Source organism: Drosophila guanche, unplaced genomic scaffold (genome assembly GCF_900245975.1).
Source record: "Drosophila guanche unplaced genomic scaffold, DGUA_6, whole genome shotgun sequence".
NCBI classification, from domain to species: Eukaryota; Metazoa; Arthropoda; class Insecta; order Diptera; family Drosophilidae; genus Drosophila; species Drosophila guanche.
The window spans coordinates 2,069,192-2,090,941 of NW_022995744.1; the positions used below are offsets into that span (position 1 = coordinate 2,069,192).

The 21,750-nt window shown below is 38.4% G+C and overlaps 1 protein-coding gene across 1 annotated transcript; it reads right to left on the minus strand.

Moving 5' to 3' along the window:
* Positions 1 to 1,503: 1,503 nt before the first annotated feature.
* LOC117579549 (malate dehydrogenase-like) lies at positions 1,504 to 21,346 on the minus strand. Its single transcript, XM_034265467.1, has 3 exons — positions 20,975 to 21,346; positions 17,452 to 17,457; positions 1,504 to 1,516 (listed from the first exon to the last, which is right to left on the minus strand). Exons 1-3 carry the CDS (start codon positions 21,181 to 21,183, stop codon positions 1,510 to 1,512), a joined length of 222 nt encoding a protein of 73 aa, XP_034121358.1. The 5' UTR covers positions 21,184 to 21,346; the 3' UTR covers positions 1,504 to 1,509.
* Between the last annotated feature and the right edge of the window lie 404 nt (positions 21,347 to 21,750).

Here is a 21,750-nt window from a genome sequence, read left to right on the forward strand (position 1 = left end):
GAAGCACTAAGAATTTTCCACTAGACATTCACCTTTTAAACTCCCTTTACTTCAAATGAAATTGGAAGATATTCGCACAGAAACTATTGACGAGAAGAAACATTTTTAGGCATTTTCAATTTTCTTCGCATTGTGGATAAATTGAATTTTGTGGCTAGCCTCAATTTCAGAGCTTTTGTCGTCGAATTGACATGTCGGTAACCTGGACCCATATCAAAATAAAGTTAGACATGTGTCGGTGGACTTGCAGAAGGAAGATTTGATTGGAGGCTGGACATATTCCAAGGGGATCTCGGCAACTTTTCTGGCTTAACTTGAGCTTAAGTCAACCTAATTAGCAATTCATTCAGTTGGAGATTAAACCCTTTTCCACCGTCTCAAAACTCTGAATCCAAAAGAACGCGCAGATTTGCCCGAATAATTTCCCACCACTTTGGCTAAAATCGTAAAAGAAAAAAGTGGCCAAGAAGTTTAAATTGAAGTACACGAAGGGCTTGACTCTGTCCAAAAGTTGTACCCAAATTGTGGACCATTTTCGGAACTTTTATATCTCGAGTTCCATCCAATTTTACTCAGGCTCACCATTAGGCAACTTTCTTATGGGGCAAAAAGAAGAGATAGTCGAAATTCACTAAATATATGTGTCACAGTGACTTTGGTCTTGGCCATGTTTTCGGCTCATTTCGTGGATAGTTGTTCTGAGACTTGTTTCACCTCGTGAGCTTTTGTAATCTCACTGTTTCTCGGGATCTCACTCCTCGGGATCTGCAAGTGCCTGTCCAGCAGCTAATTTGGTTTGCCACTCCAAGGGCAACGACAGCTGCTGGTGATCCAGTTTCCTCCTCGATTCGATCATCTCGAAGAATATGCAGCCAGTTACGACTGTAACTGTCGAGTCCGCTCCAAAGCCATGTTATATTCCATCTATTTCGATTCCACCAGCCAATAAACGATCCGGACTACCGGATATTGCCGTCACAGGTATCAGATTTGTGGGGCCAAAACCACTGGTTGGAGTCCCACCAAAGCTGCAAGTTTTTGTATCTCTTCTTGGTGGAGAAGTTTAACTTATCTTATGTCAGGGAGATAGCTTCATTCAAGATTAGCGTATCACCAACTCATTTCGAGACCATTTGCCCTTCCAAATTCTGGCCAGAGAACCTGGTTGTGAAAGAGCTTAAGGCTAAGAAGAAAAGTAGGGTCCCCATAACTCTTCCCAGTAGTCTTCCCCTGCTCCATCCACCTCTACCCACTGCAATTCCTCTCAGTCAAAAAACTGATTTCCCTCTTTGTAGCCTACTGCACACTGTTTATGGATAGTTTAACATTTTCATCCCACGTTATTGTGTTTACCGAAACCTGATTAAGCTCTGTGTCCAGTATAGGGACATTTCATTTCACTCTCGCTTGCAGTCAGATCTCAATAACTTTCAGTCATCGTGTTGTGCAAATATGTTTCACCCTAATCCCTCGAAATTCACAGTAAGGACATTTCAGCGCTGCAGCCTATTACTGGCTCCTTACACCCCCTGCGGTAGATTTCTTGAGAGAATTACATTGGTTGATAATCTTTGTGTTAAACTGGACCCCAAGTTAAAGTTTTCTGAACAAATTTCTACCATGGTAAATAAAGCCATGGGCGTGCTTGGGTTTATAAAGAGGTGGTCAAAGAAATTAGATGACCCCTATATAACGAAAACTCTCTATATCTCGGTTGTTCGTTCGATTTTAGAATATGGTGTCCCCAGTTCAACATACATCAGGACCGTATTGAATCAGTGCAGAAAAACTGGGATGCAACTGTGAGACATCCATCCTACCGTGGAAGATTACTTCTAATAAACCTTCCATCCTTAGGTTGCTGCCTTTCAATTTTTCTCTCAAATTATTTATAATGCATTGCACTGACCTTGACTGACCTCACCGCCAGAAGGGATTAAAACTGCTGCCTTGTCTCGGCGTTAAAAATCGAAAATTAATGCATCACTTTAACAGAGCGATGCTAGAAAGTAAAAGGGATATAAATTACAAACATAGTTAACTTCAACAGTGCTTGCCTTAAACTGTGAGATGCGCAGACTGGATTTTTTCAAAGTAAGTATGTATTGCAGTACCTGGGGCCAGCAGACAATAACGCAACACGTCAACACGGCGAGCAGTAACGTAACAGTCAACTTTACACTTTGTGCCTCAGCACTAAACAAATTTTGTGTCCTCATACACATTCAAATGGGAAACTTTTTTGATAGCCCGGGGCTACTGGGGAGAGAACTGTGAGAAAACGTGGCAGTAGTAATAACTGCATGTTTCTGATTTTCATACAGGTTTATTCAGTTCAGTTCAGAAAGCAGGCATAACAACGAAATGCTTTTCCGGACTACCGTGGAGCAGTGGAGTTAAACTTAAGTAAAACTGTCAAAAAGAACGTCGATATGCATACATATATACTTTAAAGTCGACTTGGATCTTTTTCTATCATCATATGATTTTGTTTGTCAGTATGACAGGGCGTATGAGCAATTTCTTAAATCCGATTAAAGTAAATCGACTCTGTCTCACATGATAAGAATTGAGTGATGAAGGAGCTATCACATTTGACTGGGTTTTTATTTATTTATACATTTTTATACCCGGTACTCGAAGAGTAAATAGGGTATATTGTATTTGTGTGAATAACGGTTGTATGTAACGCACAGAAGGAAACGTTTCCGACCCCATAAAGTATATATATTATTGATCAGCATCAAAAGCCGAGTCGATTGAGTCATGTCTGTCTGCCCGTCTGTCCGTCCGTCCGTCTGTCCGTCTTGTTTGTCGGCTAGTTCTCAGAGACAAAAAGAGCTAGAGCCACCAAATTTTGGCTCCAGACTGCTGTATGCTCACACTGAAACCAGTGTATTTAAAAACGCCATTCCGTAGGGAATGACCATATATATCAGATCACCAAATTGGGCTCCGATTGGATCATTATTATGGCCACAATGAAGAAATTAATTTGCAGTGGCTAAACCCACCCTGTCCCGCATCTTATATTTGTTTTTTTTTTCACATTCTCTCATTCACACTCTGCTTCGGCCTCTGCCTCTGCAGTGTGTTGGTCTAGGGAAGCCCGGCAAGCTAAAGGAGCGTGTTGGTGTGAGAAGTGTTGTAGATGTAGATGACAGATGAAGAAAAAATTTAAAATTTAACAAATAACCGCTAAGGTACAGATGTGGTACTGAGTGCCGGGTATAAAAGTTGTGACACGTAAGAAGCGTCTCACACGTCCCTTCTCGTTTTTGTTGTTGATATTTTTAATAAGATGCCAATTGACATTTCAAAATTATTAACCACTTGTTCCGCTGAGTCAATTTTATGGCCATTGTATTTGGCCCATACATCCACTGAAACACAATCTCATGAATAACCATCCACAAATGACACATACAAATGTACATAATTGTTGATGGAACGAATTTCAGTGACTTTTTGAGGGCGTTTTTAAATGCTTCAAGATGTTTTACAAGTTTTTTCCAAAATATTATTGAAATCTATTGAATATTTAATTTGTATACGTTGTCTGGTAGATATGGATTTACTTTTATCTGATGGAGCTGATTTGAACCAGCTGGAACAATGAAATCGTACTTTAAAATCCAACCAATCACAGTTGTTTTATCATTTAAAAAATATATAAAAAGAAAGTCCTAGAAAAATAAACCCAAAGACTATGAACCATATTGTTGTGCGTCTCACGCGTTTCAAATAAAAATGCCGTCAAGAAAATTCCACAGCGAGGAACGTGTTTATATGAATTTTATGCCAAAAGGAACACCATGTTCTTTATAGACATATGTGTGTGAGTGAATGTCTATGCATGTATGTATGTATTATCCTTGTTGATCACGTGCGGTGCAGCTTTTCGGGAAAACTAGTGTAGGCAGTAACAAGACTGTGACCTTTGACTGGGATTGCAGAAATGTCTAAACTGAAACAGTACAATGAGAATGACAGTAACTTTGTTTGCAAAGACAAGCCACAAAGAGATCCACAGAGAGAGAGAGAGAGAAAGTGACGGAAAAATAAAGAAAAAGATGGGTAAGTAGTGTAAGTGTAACTTAAAAGACAAGCGAGTCAGTGTCTGAGGGCATAAAACCAACACATATACGAATTACGAATGTTGTGGTTAAGGTGCAAAATATAATAATTTTGCATGGCAAATCACAAAAAGGGATTTATTTTTTTTATTGATTTGTCCGCTTAAGTGGATTGACTGGGTGCTGGTGACAAGGGTGGCTGTTAAAGTCAAAACATAATTCCATAGAAAAACGAGAAGAGATGCGTGAGACGCATCACAACTCTTATACCCGGTTCTCAGTACTACATCTGTACCATAGCTTTTTTTTTCTAGTTTTAAATTTTTTCTTCATCTGTCTAAATCTACAACTAATTAACTTCTCACGTCAAAACGCTCTTTTAGCTCGCCCCTAAGGTGATCTGATAGATATGGTCATTACCTTCAGAATGGGCTTCCAAATTGTGGATTTTCGCCTTTTGTGGGGGCCGAAGGAAGCGGGGCTCATTTTTTAAATACACTTGGAACAGTGTGAGCATACAAAAGTCTGGATGAAAAATTGGGTGACTCTAGCTTTTACAGTCTCTGAGATCCAGGCGCTCAATAAGTACGGGCGGACGGACAGACAGACATGGCTAAATCGACTCGGCTTTACACCCTATTTACTCTTCGAGTTCCGGGTATAAAAAGGCCATTTTCGTAAACATTTAATAAGGCTTGCTGAAAACTCATTACAAATTTTTAAAACATTCCAAAAGCCAGTGCAAACGTCTTTGGATTTTCTTTATCTAGTTAGGGAAAAATTAAGTGAAATTAAAAGGTCTCTGTAGCTTTTCTGCGTTAAGATATTTTAATATTTTTTTAAAATCTATTTTCTGTTTTATTGATATTAATGAGGTTCTCTTGCTTTTTATTGTGGAATGTTGGCCAAGAATATGTTAGGCTAGGATCAACATGCAACATTTTCATAAAAATTACAGTTTTCTATTTTCAAATGTAATATTTAACACAATCCTCTTTAAATTCTTTTAATATTTTCCTCTTCTTTCATTTTATCAAAATTTGTTTTTGCCAGTAATCACTTGATTATTTGGGTTGCCAAAGAAAATTTGTACCATTCTAGTTTTCCAGACATTTCTGCCTATGAAATAATGCCTTTCATATTTTGGCTTTGCACTTGGGTTTTTGGCAAATATTTGGCAAATGAATTAAGCTGACAATAATTTGTACAATAAGCATTCACATACATAAGCTTATTTATTTACGTAACCATCAAAAATACTATTCGTTTCCTGAAAATCTGTATAATTATTTTAGACCCCTCTTTAGACCCCTATTTTCCCCCTCTCTGGGTATTCCGACTTCAATGGAATAATCATGATTGCACAATTATTAAATAAATGTTTGTATAATAAATGTGTTTACACTTATAAAGGAGTGCAACACATATTAGTAATAGTTGAATTTCTATCTAAAATTGTATTATTTATTTTTATGTTTTTCGAAATTTTGCTAGTGCATTATTGACTCGTCATCGGGAATGTATTATTGCTTTCTTGGTTAATCCTAATTACAAATTATTCATATAATGCTTAAGGAGCATTTATTCTCTCCCCATACATAACATGGCTAAAAAAAACCTAAACGGTCACTTAATCACAATATTGCAAAGAAGTCTGGAATAGATTGTGGCATGCACTCGATTTCCTTTTCATACTTTTAAACCCTCTCGTCATTTCTGCATATTTATGTTTTGCGGACAATATTTTTGGTAAATTTCAATCGATGAGTGTATTAAGGGGGGAGATCTCTATAGATGCGTCATATTGACGCCAGTCCACAAGTGTCGAAAACAAATTATATATTGCGTCCTCTATTTTTTTATTTTGTCGAGTAGTGTTATCCGAGACTTCAAGGCTTATCTCGGTAGAAAACCGCCCTCCCACCAACGTATTTTATTAATGTTTCTAATCCCTAATTGGTATAACAAGCTCATCGGAATTTGGAATCTTCAATGGCCCAAATTTCCACCCATCCCAAGTCCCATCCCACCCATCCCTTCCCGAACACGGACACACATGCAGAATGTCGTTACGCATGACGGAATTGCAGTTGCAATTGCAGCAACAGTAGCAGAAATAGCAGCAGTTCCCCATTTACAAATTTCGAAGGATACGCAAAGACTAACTACGAGTACGCTCGTATGTATGTATGTGTGCTCCTCCCATTTTCGCAATCGTATTTTTACGAATTTACCAATTTTTACGGATGGATTTTCATGGGTAGTTTGGTGGCTTCCATTGCATGCTCTCTGCTCATTGATCGCACACTGCACGAAAGTTGAGAAATAATTAGTAAACTTTTAATTGGAAACTAGTACCCAATCACAAATCGATGCTCTGGCTAGCCCTGCTCTTGGTTTCTCTACAACACTTGATGCCAGTCCATCGAGTGGCGGTCCATTTTTGGTTGTTGGCGATGATTTTTTAAGAGCTTTTCACTTCTTTTGATGTTATTCTTGTTCTCTCTCTCTGCTTTCGCTCTCTCAATTTTTCTGATTATTTTGTTGCAATTTTATTCTCATGAAATTTGTGGCTCTGCACAATTTTTTCAAGTCTTTGTGGCTTACAAGAACTTCTAACGAAATATGCACTTCGTGCCTTGTTGGGTTGCGAGAACTAAAACTTTGTATGTGCCATACTTTAAAAGGGGTGTATCCTGTGGGGTAATGGGGCTGACTTGTATGTGTGTGCGGATGCATGTGTGTGGGTGTTTGTATGCTTGTAAATTAGCCGAGGAAAGCTGCAGTGCGTATACATAATTTCACTGAAAGCCTTGGATTTTCTTTGTTTTTCGGGTTCTTTGTGCTCCTTCCAGATGCTTTCTGTGTAAACTACAAGTTGGGACAGTCTGATGCAATAAATATTGGCCTTTGAGGGAAACCCCGGGATCGGGAAAAAGCTAGAAATATCCGTAGAAATGCTATTAAAGGAAACGAACCCATATGCAATGAGTAGAGCTCGGGTGAATTATTTCGTTGGTATAGTTATATCATCTGATTACTTAAGTTTAACAATTTATCTTTTGAAATGTGTTAAGAGGATATCGAATATATCAGCCTTGAAGAACAAATACAAATAAGCAAATGTGTTAATATATATAGACACGGGTTTTTAACGCGTGTGTGGTCGGAGCTGCACTAACTGCGACGATCAGCGCTCCGAACTGCAGCAGCAGCCAAAAGCTCGGATAAACCGAAAGAGCGCAAGATTTAGCGCAGGAGAGTTAACAGAGCGATGCATTAAACAAAAACAAACCATTGTGCTCGATGGCATTTACTTTACAAATAATCCGATCTTAAATGCCGGTCTGCTCCAAACAATATGTAGTGTAGTAGATTCTGGCAGCGACTGAAAATGGCGGTATTACCATTCGTTTCTTCACGTTACATCTGAGTAGATCATTTTAATCAATAAATTATAGAAGAGTCCGCTTCTGGGTTTCTTTGTCACTCCACTATTACTTCTACTTTCTACATTATTATGTATGTATATTTACCAATCCGCGTATTGTACGTATGCATGAATATGGCAAAAGTTTTACGGGGATAATGATTTGTTTCTAAAATCCATGTACAGGATTCATATACAAGTATTATCAATTTTATTTAATTATAAATAAGACACTTTCTTAAACAAACTCCAGTAATTAGATCTTGAGATTTACAATTCATTATATGTATGTATTCTGTAGCACAAGCTGAGACACGGCAAGCTCTGCACTTTAAATCTTAAACGTAATTTATAGCAATTAATTTAAACGTAATTACTGATGAGCATCATGAAAAAAGAGTCAGAAAGGACGGTCAATGCACCTGTGAAGAAGCAGCGAGACAGGGTCTGTGACAAGAAGACAGGGTCTGTGACAAGGAGAGTGGGAGATGTGGATTGAGATGGTGCCAGACAGGGCTGCATATTAGCAGCCACCACAACAGGGATGCTCCACCAATGCGATGTGCAACACTTGCATGCAGAAATTTATATGTACAATGGAGAAGAGAAATGGCATTGTAATCGACCAACAGATATCCTCATTTTTTTCAGTTTGATCCCAGCCACACTAAGAGAACACCGAAAGCGACACAGGTGATATCCCCAGATATCCCCGCCTTGCCAAATATGCTGACAATCTTTGCAGTTGGCTTGCACCAGCATTGATTAATGGGAATTTAATTCTTTTATGCCCCAAGCATTTGCATTTGCAGTGCCATTATAGCCAACATCATTAATGGGCATCAAAGTTGCTAGCAGCATTCAGAACGCATTAGCGTGAATGTTCATAACCGTTGTCTGGCCTAGATGGGTGTGCGGGATGTGGGGGTTGTGTGTGTGTGTGTGTGAATGTGTGTTTGTGTCTGTGTTGTGGTGGGTTCAACTGGCGCTGACTGTACCCGGTTCTAGTGCGTACACCTCAAGGCTTAATTCAGAGAGTTGCAGGGTTTGCTATTTATACCCGTTACCTATTTATATTCCATGTTCTCGAAGAGTAAAGGGTATATTGCATTTGTACTGAGAGCAATGTGCGCAAAGCACAGAAGGAAACGTTTCCAACCCCATAAAGTATATATTTTCTTGATCAGCATCAATAGCCGAGTCTATGTCTGTCTGTCTATTTGTCCGTCTTGATGAGCGCCTGGATATCAGAAACTATAAAAACCAGAGTTACCAAATTTGGTGTGAAGACTCATGTGATATCACACTGTTACAAGTGTATTTTAAAACTTCGCCCGCCCCTTACCGCCTCCACAGCCACAATTTTAAATATAAGAGAAAGAAAAAGTAGGCAATTCTGTAGAGAATAACTATATCTATCATATCACCGAATAAGGATCAGATTGGATCATTATTATAGACAGAATGACAAAATTCATTTGCAGTGGCTAGCCTCAACCCCTTCAGGAAGCTATTTTTTATTTATTTCTATTTATTTTCTTCTCATTATCTAATTTCACACTCTGTCTCATGCAGTGTAAGACTCTGGGGGAATGGCGTAAGACTGATTACCGGGGATAAAATTTGTGACGTGTACGAAGCGTCTCACAAACGTCCTTACTTGTTTTAACTCGGTTCGCTTTCCGACTCGTCTCTTTTTCTTAGTCTGTAATGAAATTAAATGTAATTTGCATTTAGGCACATTGTCACACTTAGTAGATCAGAGAGGGTCCAATGGGGGCCTGGCTATATATATGCACGTGTCTGGTGGCCCATTCACATTCAAATTTTACCCCATTGAGCCCACATGAACTTCATTTTATAACAAATTACAGAAATTCATTTAAACTTGACTATTATTTATTATATATTTATTATGCAATATATATTATATTGTATTTGTGCAAAAAGTGCATGTATGTAACAGTGTAACAAAAGGAAGCGTTGATCAGCATCAATAGCCGAGTCGATTTAGTCATGTCTGTCTGTCCATCCGTCTGTCCGTCCGTCTTGTTGAGCGCCTGGTTCTCGGAGACTATAAAAGCTAGAGCCACCAAATTTAGCATTCCAGTTGGCTGTATGCTTTCACTGCTACAAGTTTTTTTTTTTGTTTTTTTCTCTCTCTTTATATTTACAATCTGGTTTGTTTAAACAATGAGTAAATAGTATAATTAATATTAAATTAACAGATTAGCAGTTTTCCAATGAGCCCTGCTATTATATATAACATCTTTTCAGTTTGTTGGATTTATCTATCGGGGAGATCAAGAATGTGGTATCTTTTCAGTCTTCTTACTGTTAAGCTATTGTCTAAAAGACTTAAGGCTAAATTATTTTCATGGTTGTGGAGTCTGTCGATGTATTTCTTACTAGTTTTCTTTATTTCTTCTTTAATGGTTGAAATATTAAGATCTTTGTGGATATTTGCATTATATACGTAAAACGGAGCATTGACAATGTGTCGCAAAGTTTTTGATTGGTACTGCTACAAGTGAGTTCTAAAATTTCGATGTAGATGTATATGTAGATGTAGATGACATATGTAGAAAAAATGTAAAATTTTAATAAAACCACTAAGGTACAGACTGAGAACCGAGTTGAGTACCGAGTTGTGACGCGTAAGAAGCGTCTCACACGTCCCTTCTCGTTTATGTTTATATAAAATATTTTCATGCTGGCAAATTATAGTTACATCGTGTTTGTAGGTCGTTTTGAGCAAATTATTTTCATTTTACTAATAGCACAGGTTTAATAGAGGAAAAATTAAAAACTATCCATTAAAATACCCAATACACACAGGTAATAGACCTGAATTTCTGTAAGCCCTTCTGTAAGATCCTAATCAATTTTAACAGATAAGAAAGCTCCAAAACATATTCATTGAGTTCATGGGTTTTTTTTGGCATTTTTTCTACAAAGAATTCAATACCTGCTAATTTTTTTTTTACAGAAGGTATAACATTTTATTGAGTTTTAATAAGCTTCGAAAGCCTTGGGTGGAGTGGGGTAGACGGCACGTGCGGCATGTTTTAATATTAACCAGCCCATTCCCACCCATCTCTGACCTGTAAACTAGTATATTTTAACGAACTAACGAATTCGGTTGATTGAACATCAACAAAGAGAACAATTCATCCCTGCTATCGTCCACGAGCAACATGTTCTTGCATGGGAAAAATAACTATTTTATTTACTACCTAAATGGATTGCCATATACATATATAGGTAGGGATGTACATTATATAGAGGGTATAGTGTGGTGTGCTGGAGGGCGAGTCAAAAGATTTTCCTTTTGCCTAAAAAAACAGACTTTTTGTGTGAAAACCTAGATATTGAGGAAACAAGAGCAAAAACTGGTAGTTGTAAACACTAGATAAGAGGATTTAATTGAGATCGCCATAACCAGACTATTGTCCGTTATTTGCCTAAGGCTACTGAGCTAGCTACTAAGCTTTAAAATTGTGGAAAAATTATAGGAAAGTGAGCCGCAATATAAATAAAGTTCCATTTAAAAAGCTTACCTAATCCTATGCGATTGCAGATGTATAGATTGTTTATATTGTTGTCATATGTCAGATTAGTAAAAAGTGTTTTATTTACTAAAAAGGGATCTAGATTATACTTAAGACGTCCGAGGAACGCCGGTACACCAAAGACAAACATTAAGAATAAAAGGTTTAATGTAATGGCATGGGCCTGCTTCTTTTACTATGGAGTAGGTTCAGTATATTGAATAGAAACCATCAAGGATCAGTACTTGTGCTTGGATATCAAGGAGACTGTAATGCTACCGTTTTGCTGAATATAAAATGCCACTAGTATGGGTCTTTCAACCGGTAAAAAACCCAAGCATGAAAGAAACACTGAACGTTTTAGAGTGGCCTGCACAGTGCCAAAAGGCATTTGCTGCTGCCAAGCCAACCACTGTAGGATCACTTTGAGATCAAATTTAAGAGTCCTGGTCCAAAGCTAGCCAAAAGCTATGCCTGTACTTAGTGGATTCCATGACAAGACGCTGCGCAGCTGAATGATAAATATAGATCTAGAATTAATAGTTCAAAAGTGTTAACTAAGAAATTCGTTAGTCTTGTTAGTCTTTTTATAAATTTTAAAGCCATTTTTTAAAAGTGTTGCTATTATTTTTTTCGCCTTATTTTACCAGTTTCCCTAAAGTTCCTTAAATAACTTAAAAGCCTTCAAAAAAAGGACGATTTTTTTGTTGTTCCCAGGTTCGTAAGAGTCTTCCCTTTCTAAAAATGTGCTGTTTCCTTTAAGATTGTGCTGGTGGTGTTATTATTTTTTCACAGCTGTACATATTAACATACCCTCAACGATGGAGTGTGGTTTGTGAGCAGAAATTCCCCGTGGAAAGAAAAGCAAAAAAATGTAAGAATGTACATATGGTTGTCGTCATATACGTATGTATATATGTATGTATGTAGCAAAAGAAAGCAAGGGTTTCCCCTTTTCTTAACAGAAATGCGGTGAGGTGTATAAACTGATCTGATATGCTTTTTTATATAGTTCAATTATATATTTTAATTGAGGTTTATATGCAGTTTTTATATTTTTCAGATAATGTACAAGGGATTGAAGCACCGCCAACCGTTACTTTCTCTATTCATTTTTTAGAAGGCAAAAACGTTATAAGGTCGGGAAGCTTTTCGGGTTACATTAACTGTTTTTTGGTGGAAAAATATGTATGGAAGAACGCTTCTTTTGGGGAGTCGGTTCTACAAAGTCAGCCAGGGAAGTATAAGAGATCGCTATTTTTCGAAGCCACTTTCACAAGGTCCGACTGGGGTGCCGAGCCCTGCTCGACAGTTAAATCCACCCCCATGCAGCCCACTTTGCTATAATTTTTCCACCATTTCCTCGAACTATTAATACTATTAAAATGAACGCATAAATGAACATCAACAAAGCGGACAATGCATCCAATATTACTATTGCTGTTAATAATAACAACCAAATATTTTTTTGAGAATTTTCATTACGATTTTGGAAAGTTTGCTGTAAGTGCGGGGTTAAGGTCTTAATTGTCTTGAAAATTATATGTGAATTACGATATAATATTTAAAATTGTCTTAATTAATTTTTGTTTATTTATTTATCTTAACCACAAATCAATGACGACTAAGCACTCTTGCAGCCTATGGAATGTACCGATTGATTTTTCCATTTTAAAATATTTCTCCACATTCCTGCAGACAATTTCCCTGAATTTCACAGCTCACTTTGATTGCCTCGACAGCTCAACATTTCGATGTTTTTGTCCGTACAATCTACTTTGCTCACAAATTAGTTGGCTATTTGTTTGCATAGTTTACTAGCCCAGTAATAAGAGCACGCCCTGATACGCTCGCGGTCTACAGTCCTTAGTAGCACCGAACAGAACTGTAGCATTTTTTATTCGCAGAACTTTTGAGCTCCCTCTTTGAGTAATTTATGCAGGGGAAACCATTCGGCCGTGGACCGAGCATGCTTTTAATGCTATTTGCTTGCCATTTGGGCCAATAAATCATTTTGGTTTGCAGATAAGTAATTTTTTCTCTCTGCTCTCGCCTTTACAATGCTACCTTCTTCTTGGTTTCTGCTGCCATTTGCAAAGGTTTCCCGTTTTCGGTTTTGGTTGGGTTTTCTTCCGCCTGCCTGTCGTGATTCATGACTTTGCAATTTCTTGTCCGCCACAATTGTAGTGGGAATCTGGAAAAATCTGCGTCGGTCATGGCCTTCTTGTGCATGAAATATTTCGCTTCTGCCACTGCTTTCCTCCGTCATGTATTGGTCCTTATCGATACTCTACAGTTATGCTAAAATTCATCATGAAAATTGGGTGGTTGTGACCTTGGGAGTATCGTGAGCTAAGGTATTTATAAAATGAATTCAGCCAGACTATATGTTTAAAAATGGAAAGTTTCCCTTCATATTCATCTTGCTAGGATCCTACTGTCTTAATGCATTCATTCATTGGCAAGGCCAACTATTCCCAAATTTTTTTTTGCTCTAAGTAGTCTATGTACTATCATAGAAAAAGCATTGTTTCACATATTTGATTTAGCTTTGCAACCACTAGCAGTTTAATAATTACACTTGTCGGTTAGAATATGGATGCTGCCCACGGCAATGGAGTCACTTTTTGGCAATCAGGTCTTCTGTACTTGCCTACACCTGTTCCCGCCATCCTTGACAACCCCAAAATAACATTAAATTTTCATATTACATATATGTAAATATATGTATATATAAGTTCGAGTATATATGTAGTTGTGTATATGCAAACAAAAATTGTCTTTGGACGTGGGGGTTGCAGGAACAAAAGCGGCTCATACTGAAATTAGTCTGTATCATGTTTATGCTACCATCCAATACCTGTCAAAATACTTGAGAATGCTTTGTTAGTGGGAGTGTTTATTTGGTGGAAAACTATTACAAATTGATTAAGCTTAATAGTCCATAAGTTATAAGACAAATAGTCTGTGTATTTAAAAATCTTTCTATTATAGCTGAAGAAATTATATTTTTATTAACATTAGCTCTAATTAAAGCATTTATGATTTTCATACCTAAACATTCACAACTACTTATTATTACTCTCAAAGTATTTTCATGCATATTATGATGATGTATAAACATAAATAATATAATATATATATATATATATATATATAAAATATAAAATAACATTTTGTTTTATAGAATTCGAATGCCAAACGGCATTCAAAATGGCATGGAAAGTATCAGCTGCGAAAGTTTCAGACGGGCTTGCCAACTCTTGTAATTTTGATGGGAGTTTCAGCAAAGGTCACTTTTTTATTTTTAAACAAAATTGAAAATAGTGAATTTCGTTTGCTAATAAAATATTTGTTTGCTAAAAGAAAACCGCCACTGAATCTAAGGCTAAGCTTGATAAATACTATGGAGACTCTGCACTATACATTTCAATGGTGAAAGTGGATTACTGTGTTTTATTGTGCCTGTACAAACACAAACGATGTGCCACATCCTGAAGTCCCAGTTTTGCTCACAGATAAAATATTAAGGATTGGAGATAGAAACTGCAAGATATTCTGGAAGATAAAGGCAACTAAGGCTAGTTGGTTTTAGTTTTGAATAATCAGTTGGGGATGAAAAAGCTTTCCGAACGAAATCGTGTGACAACTTCGAAGGACTGTTTGGTGTCGATAACCCACAATAAAGACACATTTTTACACTGTTTCCGAACCGTGTATGAAACATTAATCAACCAAAACAAATCAGAGATAAAAGCAGTCAAAACACATGGTTTCTCATGACAATTCTGAGCCAAAGCCATACAGCAACTGCCGACATGTCCACTTAACATTCATCCATTACGATACAAAATGAACCCTTAACTTAACCCTATTCTCTTGAATAATCCCTAGTGACTATTTCGTATGTATATATTTGTTTTTAGGTAGAACGACTATTTTTTAGCACGCCCTCGAACTTACAGTTTTTATTGGATGGGTGGTTTTCACCATTTGATTTTAATTTTGATTTTTCTTAAATGTCAGCTTGTCACATTTGTGCTAGTTCTATTCCTTTCTTATTGCCAAAACTTGACGTAAACTTATATTTTCCATCTGGAACTTATAAAAAAGTTAATGTCATCTTGACATCGCTTGAAACTGTGGAACTGTCAGCAACAACAACTAAAGCGATATTTAAATAAGCACTTTCCACCGAAAAGGTGGGGAAATATTTTAAGGGAGCTTCTCTCATTGTCTTATTGATGAATAAAGAGCCAATCGACGATCAGACGCGATCGCCAAACAGAAATTTTTGCACACCAGGAAGCCAACCCACCAAAACAGTTTTCTTATACAGAAATCAAGGGCTTCCGGAAGATCTTATGGTTTTTGCTAAATCGGTTTTGCTTTTATTGTAAGCTAATTTAGTTGATGACTACGAATTTGTGTAAATCAGAATACTTGTATGAAGGTTTCATACAATATGTTTTAAACATTTATCATAATTAACAAATCATGTTTACCCACCAGCTCATGTCTCCCTCCAATCCTCTGTTTGTTCCAACAACTTATTAGCGCTATTAATATTTTGCCTGTTCCTCTTTGGGTATTTTATTTTCCCCATGGTTTCTACTTTTTTCATCTGGGGCATAGCTCTCGTTTTGGGGCTGCTTGTTAATGTATTCTGTTATGTATGGTCAGGATCGGACCGCCACAATTTGTTGTTCTCTTTCTTATTTATAATATTTGCGACTAGGTATGGAGAAATGGCCCGCCTCCCGTTCTGCTCGAGTCCCATAAAAGCTAACTGCCCTAGGCATTAAGTGTGTTCTCATTTGGCCCCATGTCTGAGCCTTAATTAATATGAATTAATTTTAGTGTTAATTGCAAGTGGTTGGGAATGCTTAGGGCTCTCAATGCATGCGAAAAGCTTTAGTCTGGTCGTTCACAAAATGGAAGTCGGCACTGGGAAAAGTTGTTATGTGGATGTAATTACTAAACGAAAATGTATAAATAAGGTAAAGATTTTGGTTAGGATTTTTAGTGCTGAAATATAACTAATGCAAAGTTGTTGGACTCATGCGCCAATAGTTCGACAATACTCTCACTTACTTAAACCTAAAAAAAAAGAAACTTCCTCACAACATCAATCACTCTCCATCACCATCAAGGAAAGTTAAGTGCTGTAATTACCTTAGTGTGGAATGCGATTTGAACATTATTCTGAAGCGGTTTAAGTAATTTAGCTAATGACTTAATTAAATCATTTCTGAGTTTTCTATGCCACAAACAAGACGGGAAATAGAGCGACGCACATATTCTCTCAGTGTGTTAATACAATTTTCCAAACAATGCTTATCAGTGGAAGGATCTGTACTTGTTCCAAGAGAAAAAAAGAGGAAGACTGAGACAGGGAAAGATTATCAACGACCATTATGGGCTGCGTTCTGGTTGTTTGCAGTAATTAATATGAAGTGTAGGCCACAGCTTTGACAGCTTTCGCTATCTGGCTAAATAGCATTGAAAACATCACGTAGATAAATAGAGCCACTAAGACCCGATGTCAAAGAGCAGCTAAATCAAATTTCTCTCACATTTTTTTTTGAGCGGCAGCTGCGGCCTCCGCTTCTTGTGCGGCCAACAAGATGGACACGAGAGTAAATAATAAATAAATATTTAGAAAGCGTTTCGCTAACAGGACACGTCTAGGGAATTAACAATATGGCAGAGGGGTGTGTGTGTGAGGTGTGGTTTTCCGCTAGACTGAAGGCAGCTGCTTTTCGGCCAGACGTGTACAAGTCCCCTTGGCTTAAGCAAAAGCTTAGCCACTGCCAAAACTTTGGCCGTCCATTAAAGTTTAAAGATGAAGGCACCAGCTTGTGAAACCGCAGAGAATTTGACCCCACCGAGGTTACACGCAGGTCCCTAACTTCCTCTTCATCCTAACGGAATGGTTCCATTCTTCATTCCTGTATCTTGGCTGAATAACCACATTGGAGGGGGTGGGGTTGGGGTTTGGATTGGGGATGGTATTGGGATTGCCATTGGAGACATGGAGCATGAGCTGAGCCGAGACCCGCATAGATTTACAATCAGCTGTTACTGCTGCTTGGGCTTTTCCTGACTGGGCATTATGCCACAAATCATAAAAACGCATCCACACACACACACGCACCAAACGTAAGCATATGTTCATACATACATAAATACCGAGATGGTATACTAGCGTTAGTTCATAAGGCGGCCTCCTGTGGCCATGTGGTCTGGGTTTACGTGATATTTTATGGGTCACTCGCTTCGCCATCGACCCGAAAGCCCCGTAGATGTCTTCGAATAGCTTTCCGTATTCCTTTGAGGCCATAAAAGACTTATCTTTTCTCCCTACCCTGGGAATGTCATGTAAGTCATGTACAATGGTGTAATTCTATCTTCAATTGTATCTCATTGCATTTGATTAACAGTTAAGACTCCTCCCACCATCCGCAAATTACAAATGGCAATTAAGTAGCGGGGAAAAACTGTAGAGGAAAGAGAAAATGAGTCTGAAAAGATTAAGCAACAAGTGGAAAAGTAAAGGGAAACGCTGGCCTAAACAACGTTTAATGAGATACTTAGAAGATATGTCATACATATGTACATTTCAGAAGAAGAAAAATATGTGATTCTTTTCAAATGAGGCAACACTTTTTAAATATATGTAAATGTTATACGGCTGTCAAATACTTTGAATATTAATTTAATTAGACTATTTCGTATGCAAAACTTTGACTAAACTTCACTTTTCCTTCCGTAATAAAGAACCGCCCCAAGAAAGTGTTGTCTCTGCATCAGCCGTCAAGGAAAGCTAAATAAAATTACATGCATCTGCAATTCAATTAATAAATATTTCAAACGTTTTCACACATAGAGTAATGCCCAAATGTATGCCAAATTATTTTCCAATATGAGTGCAAATAATAAAACGAGAAGGGACGTGTGAGACGCTTCTTACGCGTCACAACTTTTATACCCGGTACTCAGTACTACATCAGTAGCTAACCGCTAAGCTAAGCTTTGTCAAATTTTACATTTTTTCTTCATCTGTCATCTACATCTACAACACTACTCACACCAACACGCTCCGTTAGCTCGCCGCCCTTCCCTAGACCCACACACTGCAGAGTCAGGGCAGAGGCAGAGGCAGAGGAACGCGAGGACGGACGGACAGACGGACAGACAGACATTGCACTTTCCTTCTGTGCATTACATACAACCGTTATTCTCACAAAGTACTATATACCCTATTTACTCTTCGAGTACCGGGTATAAAAAGCTGCTGGACGGGGTAGGGCTATTTTTATTCTGGCTATACTAATGATCCAATCTAATTTTAATTCGTTGTTCCATGATATGGTCTTTCCTTACAGAATGGCATTTTTAGTTTTCTTTTATCTTCAAAATTGTGGATACCACAGATTTTCGCTCATTGCAGGGGCGGAACCAGTGGGAGCAGACAGCAGTCTGGAGTGAAAATATGGTGGCTCTAGCTTTAATAGTCTCTGAGAACTAGCTGAAAAACAAGAAGGACAGACAGACATACATAGACTCGGCAATTGATGCTGATCAAGAATTTATGTATATACTTTATGCGGTCGGAAATGTTTCCTTTTCTGTGTTATAAACGTATACTTTTGTGCACAAAATCCAATATACCCTATTTACTCTTTGAGTACCGGGTATATTAAACACAAGAAATTTTCTAAACCCCATATCTTTCATAAAAAGTGGGTTTGCTTCCTTCAGGAAAAATCGTGTCGGGTAGTGTTATTGCATCTGAGAGGCAGAGAGCATGATATTTTAAAGGCTTGGTATTCAAGAGAAAACATTCAATTAAATATTACGTAGCTTTTTTCCCCCAACTCTGCAGAATGTTCTCTTCTGAAAAGAACACTAGCTGAAAGCCAAACATTACACGAAAAGTATGTGTTAAAATTAAGAAAAGAAAGAAGGAGTAAGCGAGGGCTTGCGTTGAAAATAAATTGAGCAAAATGGTGGCAGCTACTTAAGTGGAAATATTCTTGCGCTTGTAATAACTTGGCTGCTCTAACCACAGCCAGACCACAGCCGACCAGGCCAGGACAGTCCTGATCCTGGGCAAAGGAGTGGCAAAAAGAGCAAAACGAAAGGGACTTAAGTGCTGTGGCTCTGGCCTAGAGATGGGAGAGGGCAGATCTTAAATTCGTGTCTCTTTGCGCTACTGATATAATCAGTAAGGTCAAAAGATACTTCGATTAGATTAAAGAAGAGAAAAAAACCTATTCAGACTGTACAGTCTTTCGATTTTCAGAATATTCTCTGCTTAATACAAGCGGCGATTCAGGAAAATCGTAAATTTGGCAGACATTATTAGAACACGTATTTCTCTGCCCGTGAGTCAAGCTCTCATCACCAAGTCAGGCCTCTTTGGATATTGTGCTGCATTCATACGTTTTCGATTAAGCTCGTTCTTGGACTACTTTGCCCGAAAAGAGAAGGCAGTGGAAATTCTCACAAAGAAAGGATGTAGCGAACAACCGCTGTAAGAAGCAATCGCAACTGTAGTTGCAGGGGCCCAAAAGCGCACCAAGTGGGCTAAAATTGTAGCACGACTATGACTGACAGGCCATTAATTTTGGATTACCCAGTCAGGCACTACTCTGCGGCCAGTAGCCGTCGAAAGGAGGCTCTGCTATAGAGGAAAAAAAACACTAACTTGCAGCAGGCACTTGGACGAGGCTGTTAAACTTTTCATAATACCTCGACACACTTTTTGGGTTGGTGGTCGTTAACGCTAATGACAACATAAGTGGTCATGTATAATTTCTTAAAATGATTGCCCACCTATCCAACAAAATGCCAACAAAGAAGACAATTGTTCGGAGCGGAAAATAAGTTTGAAAAGGTTAAAGAAGAATGTTGGGAAACTTATACTCATAAGCGCATGCGTTCGCAATGCAGCCAGTATTGAATTTTAATAGATAACAATTCTCGGATATTAATTGTTTATTTGATAGTTCTTTGAGTTGTTGCTTAGCCATCAATAAAATTCAGATTATAGCGTGAATGCAACTCGAATAAATAATCGCCTTTGTCTAAATTTCACCGACAAAACGTTCCATTCTACTTTGAGGTGATGAATCAATGACTTTTTAGGAGGTAGTCACAAAATGATATAATTGTAGATGCCGCAACAAAGCCTTTACGAAATCCAATTACTTAATAAGGCCTCTAGCGGCTTGTAAGCCAAAAGACCTTAAGTGTTCATGTGGCCTTAAGAAAACTTTCAATTTAAACACTTTTTGTCCGTCAATGGGAGAGGTTCTCTAACCCTTTGAACCTACCAGAAGAGATTTCAGAAAGATGTTTACCCCCTGCTTCACCCCCAGGTTCCTCTGGATGAATTCAATTAAAGTAATTCAACTGATCTAATTTGGGCACTTTTGGATGGCTGGCAAATAAATTTTCATCTAATTAAGTAATGAATGCTTCAGAAACACGAACCATTTGCATGGTGTTTGTGTATTCAAATGCCAAAGTTTCTTGTAAATTGTGTCTTATTTACCCCACTCCCCAAATACTAAAGTTCAACAAGAAGTAAACCACGCTCCAATTCTTAGATACATACATACATATATGTATTTATATGTACATGCGCATACCATACTTAAGTAGGTTTGAATGTGCATACATGTAGCTGGAAGCATGCGTCAAGCAGTGTGTGTACAAATCTCGAGGCATAAATCACAATTTCTTAGCCATTAAGACGAGACCGCAGAGATTTGCTGCGCTTTTCAACTCGATGATGTAGAGTCATCATCTTGGCCACAGTTCCGAGTCCTGACAATGTCTGCCGACAGATTCGGCTGGACTGGAAATCTGAAACTTGACACTCAGGCACGAATAATCACTGTGCTGATGCCCTCTTCCGGCTGCACCCCGCTGCTCTTTCCGAGGAATGTCTGCGGACTACATCGAGAGTGGTGACCCCAAAGAGGTGCCTGAGCTCGTAAGCGTCCTTGGACTTTAGGATCTCGGCCATCAGAGCCGCGGGACCAGCCGCGCTTACGGCATTGGCCACAACCACCACAATGCTGGCGTTCTCATCCAGCAGATCGGCTCGGCTCATTCTCGTGGCTTGCCTGCTGGCACTACCACAATGTCCGATCGCCTCAGGGGCAGGGCAGCTTCTTCGTACCCTCGAAGGGCTGCACCACCGCCGATGTGTCGATGTACGTGATATCCGCTGCAATGCCCTCGATATTGATCTGATCTATGCCTCCACTTGCCCCCACATGTACCCGTTCGCTTCCTTTGATAGTGAGTCAGTGGGAGAGAGTCTCGGAGCGGTGTGTAGGCGAACATAGTCCAATAAATACGTTACAATTTTGGTGCTAAGTACAATGTTAAACCAGAATTCATTGAATACACGTACATATATAGATCGTTTCTGCTCCACTTAACTACTCATTTATAATTGTGGGGGCTTAAGATTATCGTTACAAGTAAAGATATAATAAGCTGTGAGATACCAGGTAAATGGTACAAGAAATTGCATTTGATCGTCGTTCGTCGTCTGGTCTTTCACACAACCTTTTACGTTTGGGACTGTATGGAAACTCGCTCGGCGTCACACTCGCCGATCTGCTCTTCGCCGTTTCTGCCTTGCGCCCTGCTGTCTTGTTTGGATTTTACA